The sequence below is a fragment of the Apis cerana genome, linkage group LG13 (assembly GCF_029169275.1).
Source record: "Apis cerana isolate GH-2021 linkage group LG13, AcerK_1.0, whole genome shotgun sequence".
Taxonomy (NCBI): Eukaryota; Metazoa; Arthropoda; class Insecta; order Hymenoptera; family Apidae; genus Apis; species Apis cerana.
The window spans coordinates 2869868-2879405 of record NC_083864.1 but is presented as its reverse complement, the minus strand read 5'-3'; the positions used below and the strand labels follow the sequence as shown (position 1 = coordinate 2879405).

The window sequence follows — 9538 nt, the reverse complement described above, 5'->3', positions numbered from 1 at the left end:
GCACGATGCATTTCTCACAATCAGGACCCTCGAAGACGGAAACGCGTCTTGTAAGACGATCCACGAGGTGGTCCGCCGCTGGCTTTCAGCCACGATGAATTTTTCAACGACCGTTTCGTCCCGTTTCCTCCGCTCTTCCATCGCTTCTTTTACACGTCCCAACCCCTCGTCCGCGTTTCCTGCCTCGTCGAGGAGAACGATTGGAAATGATGGGCGGAGGGGACGACGCGTCCCGGGGAGATTAACGCACGTTCTTTTTTCCTTTGTAAATTCGCTCGTCTTTATTCGAACAAATAATCGTCGAAAGTAGCGACATCTGACCCAAGTCGTCCACTTCGTTTACGTCGTTTTTATTAATAACATCTCCCTTTTATACATTTTCGATTCGTATCCACGCACTTTGAATTGTAACGAGTATCGTATAAAGTCATTCGCGTGTGATAATTGTGTATAGGAAATTTCATTTACAAAATCGTTTTCATTCTCGGCGAAGACTATTCCTATGAGAAACAGAGATATCCTTAAATTTCGTATCTTCGATCGGAGAACGTAGATAAAATCAAATTCAAAATCATTTCTACCGTATAGATATTTTTTTTTTGAATTCACATCTATAGTATTTATATACTTTCTGTTCATTTCGAAGTGCGTCTCTTTCAACTTACGAAACCAATTAGAACGTAAATGCGGGTTACGGCTATATATCCATGATAATTTATGGCGGATGAACTCGAACGATTCTCATAATATTTCAAAACTCGAAGGGATATAAAGATTCGATCGTATACGCGTCTAAAGTGCTTACGTATCGTGCCACGTGACCGTACATCACTTTAACTATTTCCTGGCGTGGTACAGGCCTACCGGTTCGCACGATCGCGAACAACGAGAGGCAACAACAACGCCATCTATGCCGGGTGCATCGAGGATAATTCAACGATACTCCCGCGAGCAATCGTCGATCCGAAAGATATATTTGAAAGACGTTGCCGCGGTGTGCCGAAGTGAACCGTTGCGGATCGCCTTTTACCAATTTTAAGACGCGCGTGCCGTCGTAAATTTCCAACGTTCGGGAAAGCGAACGATCGAACCCGATTAATTCGGCTCGTCGACGAAATCCGTGCTTCGATGGACTTTAAAAATCCCGATTACGTAGTCGTTCGCGTGGCCAGGCGTAGAAAACGCGTCGCTGTGCGCTTCCAGCAAATGCGCGCGAAGTTCTTTCGCGAAATTCGTTCGAAACGGTTCCGGATCGTCCCCTTGGCAAACGTCGCATTCGTATATCGTCTTGCCTGGATGCAGATTCGTGGACAACACGTGTTTCCTAAGATTCTCCTGAAACAGAAACGAAAAATGACAGCGTTAGTCGGACGAGCATAGATGGCGTTGTAGTACGGGAAAAGAAAAAGCAGAGCCTTCGAGTCGCGACGATAGAAATGTAGAAAGATATCAGAGATATCATTTTGAATAATATCATTTTTCTTATAACTTCGAGATCGACAGTCTCATAATTTTTAAGATATTTGAAGAGAAAGATCGTATTCGATACATAATTTGTTCAACGTATTATATCTAAGAAGTAAGTATATTTGATAAAATAATTCTATTTTCTCCATTGTACCATTTTTCTTCTCCAATGATATAATTTGCGAAAAATTATGTTCGATATCGATTCATATAAAAACTCGCTTCGTCATTGATTAAACAAAATCTCTTTTCGCTTCGAACTTCGTGTACGCTTGTCTCGTATATTTTAGGTTAGATTAGGTTAAGTTAGTCGGCACGAGGCTGTCATTTATCAATTATTTATGCAGCGAGGAAAATAATGTAACAGGTAAATAATCTCTCTATAAAACATTACCCTCGTTTATCGTACCGATTTAATATCAGTGCAAAACAACGAATACCTGCCAAACTGTCGTGCCACACCTACTCGTCTCGTACGTTACGTGTATCGGACATCTCTGGCCGCATCCGCGTGGATAGAAGATCCAAATCGAATCGTAGTTGGATGTCGACCAAGCGAGAAAGGATTGTGCGTGAACGAGAGCGTAAGAAAATGCGGAGAAAAAGGAAGAGGTGGGTGGTGAATACGCGACACTCGGAGAGCGAGGGCATTGGAGATGGAGAGCCGAGCCGGTATTGGGGAACGGTCGGAAACAGGGTTTCGTTGGTATCGGTCGGCGGTGAATACCTGGGACCAGAATCGGTCTGCCGCAAACCGGACGCGTTCATTGGCTATGCCATGGAGCATTTAAAGGCGCTTTACCCTCTCGGGCTAAGTAGCTGGCCGTAGTCGTAAACATCTTCCTACCAGGCGGGCTTATACGAGCCGTTGATGGCAACGGCAACATCAAATTTAATTTCCCATAAGTAAATCTTTCTGCACGGCCAGCGCTCCGTGACGGTCTCGGATAAAGACCCGTTCACACCGTCATGGGCGGTCGTCCACCTTTTACGCGAAATCGTTCCAACCGTCACGCAATTCGTTCGTACACTTTTCATTAATCGGATCGATTTCTTTCTGATGTAATTTCACATCCGTGCTATCCGTAAATACGCTGTATAACTCGGCAACCGTAGAATATTCCACTTTACGAGGCACCGTCCTAGGATTTCAAATCGCGCTGCTTTAACTTCTCTCCTCTTTATTTCTTTCAGGATTCCAGTGCAGGGGTAATATTAATTTTCTTCTACCCGTAGACCACTACTGTGCGCGTAACACGAACGTAAATGTTCCCGTAACGTGCACACGTATATAACATAATACTCGCATGAAAATTATCGAATATACGGCAAAAAATCCGATATTCCCTTGGCCGGCCGCTGACCGAAGAGGATTGTAAAATTATAAGCGCAAACTGCCAGGATCTTTAACCCATGTCAAGATTTTTATCGATGAGATATCGAATCGGCGGGCGTTTCCACATTTTAACCGATAACTAATAAATTCCGGTGGACGCTTATTCCGTTTCGTATTCCATCCCTCCAGTTAAATTTTCGCCCAAGATCGCGGATAAATCGATCGTATCGCTTTCATTGGATCGGCTACCCGTCTCGTTCTTATTATTTTTCGCTGTTTACACAGGACGGAGACCACCTGAAAGGGGAAAAAATTAAGGAGCAACAGCGGGGAAAGAAAGAAAAAAAACAGAGAGCAACATTGCCTTCATCGTCACGGTGAGATGGAGCAAGTTTTCCTAATTCTAGGAGGAGTGGAGGGAACGACAGAACAAAAAGCTGTGTACGAGCACGAATGACAAGAGGAAAGAAAGAGCGTGTAGCCATCCGAGGTAAATCATAAACTGGATGGATGTAGGTAGGAAGGAAGGAAGGAAGGAAGGAAGGAAGGGAAGTGGAAAGGTGGCACGTGTAATCTCGTTGACGCAAGGCAACCCACTCGTGGAAGAAGGGAATTTCGTCGTTGAAGATACTCGCGCGTTCCTTATTAAAAGTCTTACTGAAAGTCGAGTAAATCATATTGCTTCTGGACCATTCTCGCGTTAGAATAGATTCGAGACTAAATCATGTCGAGAGAATTATTTTTTACCGATGAATATCGCGTTAAGAGCGAAAGTGTATGCATTTCAAAACTTGTTCAACGTTCGTATGATTTCATATCTTTATTATTAAAACTGATTAATACTGGTAATCTCGGAAACTTTATCGACGCATGGAATAATATATCAAACGAACGTTCATTAAAATTCATTAAGAAAGATGTTAAATTAAAGACAACAACACGTTTCTAGAATCGTAAATTCCAGACATTACTATTGGTTGATGAAAATTGAAAATGAAAAAATAAATTAATTATTAATCATAAACTATTTATGTATTTTGCAAAAAGAGAGGTAATTTAAAGTGTTTAATTCTAAATATTCTAAATATCTTGTATATAAAATGTATTTATGATATCATCATATCATAGCGATGTCGAGTAAAATGGAAAATTAAATACGATAAGAAAACGATAAATCGTGTTTTAATATAAGTTGATAATATAAGTTGACATTTTTTGTCGAGACGTGGATCAAAAATTCAAAGCTTTCCTCGCTTTTCCTAAAATCAAAACGAAGTTAAAATCTTTTCCAATCAATTTTCAATAGAAATTCTTTTCTTCTATGATTCACTTTGCATCTAACTTTTCATTCCGCATCGTGCAACGCGCTTCCAATCGATCGAAAAACCGCTCGAATGCGTCGTTCGAATCGGCCATTATTATAATATAGCAATCGTCCAATCGGCGAAGAAACGAAAACAGGTTAAAACGAGCCCAGAAGGCCTTGTCATCTTTCGTATAGCTATGCACAGCGACTTGCTACGATTCAGAAGTGGCCACCGCCTGTATCATTACCGATGCAAGACGTACCATTCGCAATTCCCCGTGCCGCGAGATTACCTTGGCTCAAGTTATCCCGGCGGCTGAGAGCCACTGGAATGAGTTTATGTCGCTATCAAAGAGACACGGAGCCCTCGTATGCGAGTCGCATCCTAACTAAAGCTTCAAAGGGCATTAGCATACCGGCCGCTCGGTATGACTGGGCCGTGCGTGTGTGGGCATCCAGTGAGCACAATTAACTCGTTATCTTATCGCGCCTCGGTGGCGGCAGAGGCGGCGGCATGGTCCAAACGTTAAGGTGTACTTTGCTTAATTTACGCCGCAGAGTCACCACGGGTACAAAAATTGAACCGCGAGTCAACCTCCGTTTCCCATCCCGCGTACACCTTAACACAGAGAGAGGAATACAAGACCGATATTTTCCCTTTCCGAGTCCGATCTTCGTTCGCGACCAATGACGAGGAGAATTCTTTGTCCTTGTTTATACTCGACTACGTTCGACTTACCAAATTGTTGCTCGCGTATGGGCAATGGCGACACTTGTACGGCTTGGTTCCCGTATGGAGGCGCACGTGTCGCTGCAAATGAGAAGCGATCTTAGTTCGGAAAGCGCATCCAGAGTATGGACATGGGCGAAGATCCGATTTGGTGGCGGTCTCCGGTCCGTCGTGGCGAGCGCGGTGGCTGGAAAACGAATTTAAAATTTTCGTGAGAGCAGCGATTCTCGACGAAAGGGCAATTTTAAAGGTCTCGTTAAAACAGCGGAAAGTTCATCGTCGTATCAGGGCCGATGATTACGAGCGACGCGATATGCGTGCGCGATATTACGAGGGAGCCATTGGCCATGGTTACGTGTATATCAGGTTCGAAATGCGTGACACGTTTAATTAAAATCCTCTGTGATTTACTCCGCCGCACAGAGCGAGACCGAGAGAGAGGGGGAGAGCCCGGCGAGCGGGAGTGGCAGAAGGAGAGACGATACTCCAGGACAACGATGAAAAAGAGAACGAAAGAGGAGGAGGTAGATAGAGGGAGAATGGGGCGCGAGAGGGGGAAAGTGAAGGATGCAGCTAGTGATGAGGGTTGGGGGGGGAGGAGGAGGGAAAACGGAGGTGGGAGAGGGGGCCGTGACACTCTGTGGCTGCGTTGAGTTCGACTCACGTAGTAAGTACTCAATTCGCGATGAAATATCGCGTCGACCATCGCCATGCGGACGATCATAACGGGTTGCCCGCACTTGGCCGACTGCTGCACGCAACTTCCGCTTTCGGCCTCTTTCTCCCTCCTCCCTCCGTGTCGCGCTGTCTCCCTCGATCACTCCCCCTCCCTCCCCACCGTTCCTCTCTTTCCCTCCTGTCTCTCTGTTCCTCTTTGACCGTGGTTCGTTGGACGAAAAAAAAAAAAAAAGGGGAAAAAAAAAAAAGAAAGAGTTCAAAAGGACAACGAATCAAACGAGATGAAATTTATTAGAGGCCTTCCACTGTACAATGTCCTTAATAAGACTTAATTTAAATCGAATCGGCCGCTTTCGTGCGTAATCTACGATATATACGCGCGTTGCATATTTTTCCGGTATTAGCGTTCAACCACCTGTCTGCTCGGACAACGGAGAGTTAACAGAGAGAGGATCGTTTTTTAAAGAAAAAAAAAGAGAAAAATGGTAGCCAAGTTTTACGATATTCTCTCGTAAGACCGTTTCATTTCATCTTCTTCCACAAATCGAAATGTAACTCGAGTTTAGAATAATCTCGGATCTCTTGCAAATCAAATCTTTCCTCCGCGAAGTGTATAGTAGCTTACTTATCACTTTACGACGTACTCGTACGAACTTTTTATCCGAATCCTTTCTAATCTCATTCAACCACGCCTTTCAATAGGAATAATAACCCGACGCGATTTCTAATCTAGAATCGCGCGAATCGATTTATTCCATCGTACGTTTTCTTTGTGATTTTAATTACATGCTAAGGGAGGGGAGATCGATATATATATACACACATACAGAAGCGGGGAAGAAAGACGCATTGCAGCGTGCAGTGACTCACAAATCCGACAAAGTAAATTGTATCGATAATATTATTCAACGATATTATATATATACACTCGGATAGGCGGCGAGTGGAAAATCACGTACGCGCATCAACTGGCTTGTCCACGAGCTCAAAGTACTGCTACGCCCATAGCAATTAATTCACCGCTTCCGCAAAGGCATCGATCACGCGTCTCGTCGCGTCACGAGCGAGGCGTCTCGATTAAAATTCTGGAAACCGATCTTGGGAAAATTCTTCTCCCGTAAAAAATATCCCCCCTCTTACCGTCGAAGCTGGGTCCTCGTTTTGGCCGCGTAACTGCAATCCGAGCATTTGTAACGCCTGGTGGACGGCGTAGCGTCGTGAACCAAGCTCACGTGCGATCTCAGCTCGGACGCTGTGCGAAGCACGGTCGGGCATCCCGGAAGCCCGCACTTGTACTTCTTCCCAGCGTGTCGTAGCATGTGCTGCCTCAGCGAGTGTCTGAAAAACGGAACGACCGAAACTGAGAGGCGAAAAAAGGGGATCCCAATTTTTCGAATGCCGACGGATTCCACCCGGGGGAATGATAATGATTTCGCGAGTTAAGGGGGGAGCGCGTAATAAGACAGCACAATGGGGCGGGCGACGGCGAATACGAGCGCCCTCGTGCGACCATCGGCTGCCGTTCGCACGTACGATCGGGATCGCGGCAGCTGTTGCGTCCTATATCAACCTGCCGGCACGAGAGCGCGCGCAAGAGCTGCACTTTAAATAGTTTCTGTCGTAGAGGTGACGATCTATACGGTTACTGAACCTTCCCCCCACTCTCGCCAATTCTCGCATTCCTACTCTAGTTTTCCCCCGCTCCGCGCTCGAGCGCCCTCTTTCGATTTCGATTAAGTGGGTTTCGAAAGTGGAAGGAAAAGGACGAGCGGAGGCATGAAAACGACATACATATATGTACATGTGTGTGTAATACCCTCGGCCGATACACTCCGTATAAAACTAAGTAAAAGCTCGTCGATGTTATCGGCAGCAAATTTCCGAACGGTGGTAGCCGTGCCGATCTTCGTATTCGTATCTCTGCCTCCCCTCCCCTCCCAGGTCCTGTATCGAGATCTTTCGCGAACGACGGAGCCAAGTGGCGGCCGGGAAACCTACCGCGGTTTAACAGAGCGAAGGACACGGATTTTTCGAGATGGCAGCTCGACGATACCGCGAGGATACAGCTCGACGAGAGGCGGAATAGGTACGAGGGGGGAAGCGAAGGGAAGAAGAAGAAGAAGAAGACGAAGGAGGAGGAGGAGGAAGGATGGGCTGGAGAGAAGAGGAAGAGAAGAAGAGAAGCAGAAGAGAGATCTGGGCCGTCCTAGGGGGAGCCTCGGCCTACCCAATTGGCTACGCAAGTGTAACGGCGACTTTTACAATGTCAGGATATACACGCCCTCGCACGAGCTTAGATTGTATATACTCTTCCCTTACACCTGCACCTACTCTTCTGCGTGTCATCCTTGCGTGGAGACGGTCCACCCTCGTCGTCCACCTTCCTCTTACTCGCCTCGCTTCGTTTCGCTCGAAACCTTTGGCCGGTCAAGGACACGCTTCCTTCCTTTCTTTTCACTCGCTTTTTTTTGCAATTTCGCCACATGATGCGTCGAGCAATCTCGACGAACTTGAGGAAGAGGAGAGGAGAGGGGAGCAATTACAACATCGCGAAACACATCTCGTCGAGTCGAGTCGAACATTCGTCGAATTTCGCGTGATTTTCCTGAAGAGAAGGAGGGAGAAAGGGAGAAACGAAAAGGAAAAGAAATTCGAGGAACACAAAGTGGAGAAACGAGGCTTGTCCCTCGCCCTCCTTCGTCTACGTGAATTATAGCGTTGGGAAATCTCGTGTTGTAGGCCCATTCCGGGGGATTGGAATTCCGATAGAACAATATTAATATGGTGGTCGACAAAAGCGCGGCGTCTCTCGCGGCGACGACATTGACGGAAGGGGAACGGAGAAGGTTGACGAGCGGAGGACGGAGACGGAGAGAGAGAGTGTGTTTCGTCGGAATGTCGCAGGCGTGACAAGAGGCCGTTAAGAAGAGTCTCGGTCCGATTGGGTAAGCGGATGCGGTCACTCCGGATGATTTAGCGCGACGTCCACCGTCATCTCGTGAAATATGCGCCGGCCCGACTCGAGGTCATTTAAAAGTCTAATCCGCGGCGGATACGTACGTATCGTCCTTATATTCGTCGATGTAACGGGGAGGGGGGAGAAGAATTGTTCGTTCTTCGAAAAATCCAAATGGATGCTCGATGCACGTGCGTGAGAAAATTGGCGAAAATAACGCGTACGCGGGTAACGACGATGAGTCAGTGGACGAGAAGAGAGAGAGAATTCGCGAACGAAAGGAGGATGGTGCGCGCACAGGTTAATACACAGGCTCGATCGTTCTCTTCGGGACGGGAGGAGGAGGGGGAGGAGAGGAGGCTGCGCGGCGATCGTGTACTATCCGAGAGGAGGGAAGCGGATGAGAGCGAACGAGCACGGGCATTAATTAAAAAGGTTGCGCATTAAAATGATTTGTTTTAATTGGCTGAACGCGGTGAGGTATTTATGGCCTCGCGGTCCTTCGCTCGGTCTGTCGGTCTGCGGCCTCGTGCTACACAACGAACGAACGTCGACTCTCGAACGGACTTCTTCAGGCCTCCTCCCCCTCCTTCCACCGCCTCGACCGCCTCTCCCCTCCCCCCTCGCTTTCTCGGCTCGTTTCCTCCTCGCCTTTCTCGTCTTCCACGCCTTCCTTCCTCTCTCTCTCTCTCCCCCAAAACCGAACTCTTCCTCTCCGCAAGTCCTTCGCGGCCTAGTCCCCTCCGCCCCTGACCTCTTCGATTATCTCGAAATCGGACGATCGTTCATCCCGAGAGCTAGCCACGGAGGGAAGGAGAGAGTTAAAAGCCGATTCTCCTCAGCCGGGGAGGAGAAACCGAGGGCGATTCATAAATATCGAGCCACGACAAGTGGATCTTTATTACCACGAATGATTTACAAGCGACTCTCTTCGCCCCGGCTCTTTCCTCGACTCTGTCAACCCGACCGCTATCCGACTCTCTCTCTCTCTCTCTCCATCGTCTAAGAATACGTTTAAGAATATTTCTTACCCCTTTCTCTCCCTCTCTCTCTCTCTCCCCTTTC

General features: G+C 47.0%; 1 protein-coding gene and 1 long non-coding RNA gene across 6 annotated transcripts in view; one reads left to right on the top strand and one right to left on the bottom strand.

Moving 5' to 3' along the window:
* Window positions 1-254: 254 nt before the first annotated feature.
* LOC107997153 (zinc finger protein 37) overlaps window positions 255-9538 on the bottom strand; it is a 202813-nt gene continuing 193529 nt past the window's right edge. For 4 of the 5 annotated variants that reach the window (XM_062083538.1, XM_062083537.1, XM_062083536.1 and 1 more), the window contains 3 exons: window positions 6658-6855; window positions 4849-5026; window positions 255-1335 (listed from right to left, as the gene is read on the bottom strand). In XM_062083538.1, coding sequence (XP_061939522.1) covers window positions 1096-1335; window positions 4849-5026; window positions 6658-6855 — 616 coding nt within the window. In that variant the 3' untranslated portion in view covers window positions 255-1095. The remainder of the gene's footprint in view (window positions 1336-4848; window positions 5027-6657; window positions 6856-9538) is intronic. The other variant, XM_062083540.1, reaches the window with a different exon arrangement.
* Window positions 1330-3978, top strand: LOC133667150 (uncharacterized). Its single transcript, XR_009832328.1, has 2 exons — window positions 1330-1579; window positions 2662-3978. It is a non-coding gene; the product is annotated as an uncharacterized LOC133667150 (long non-coding RNA).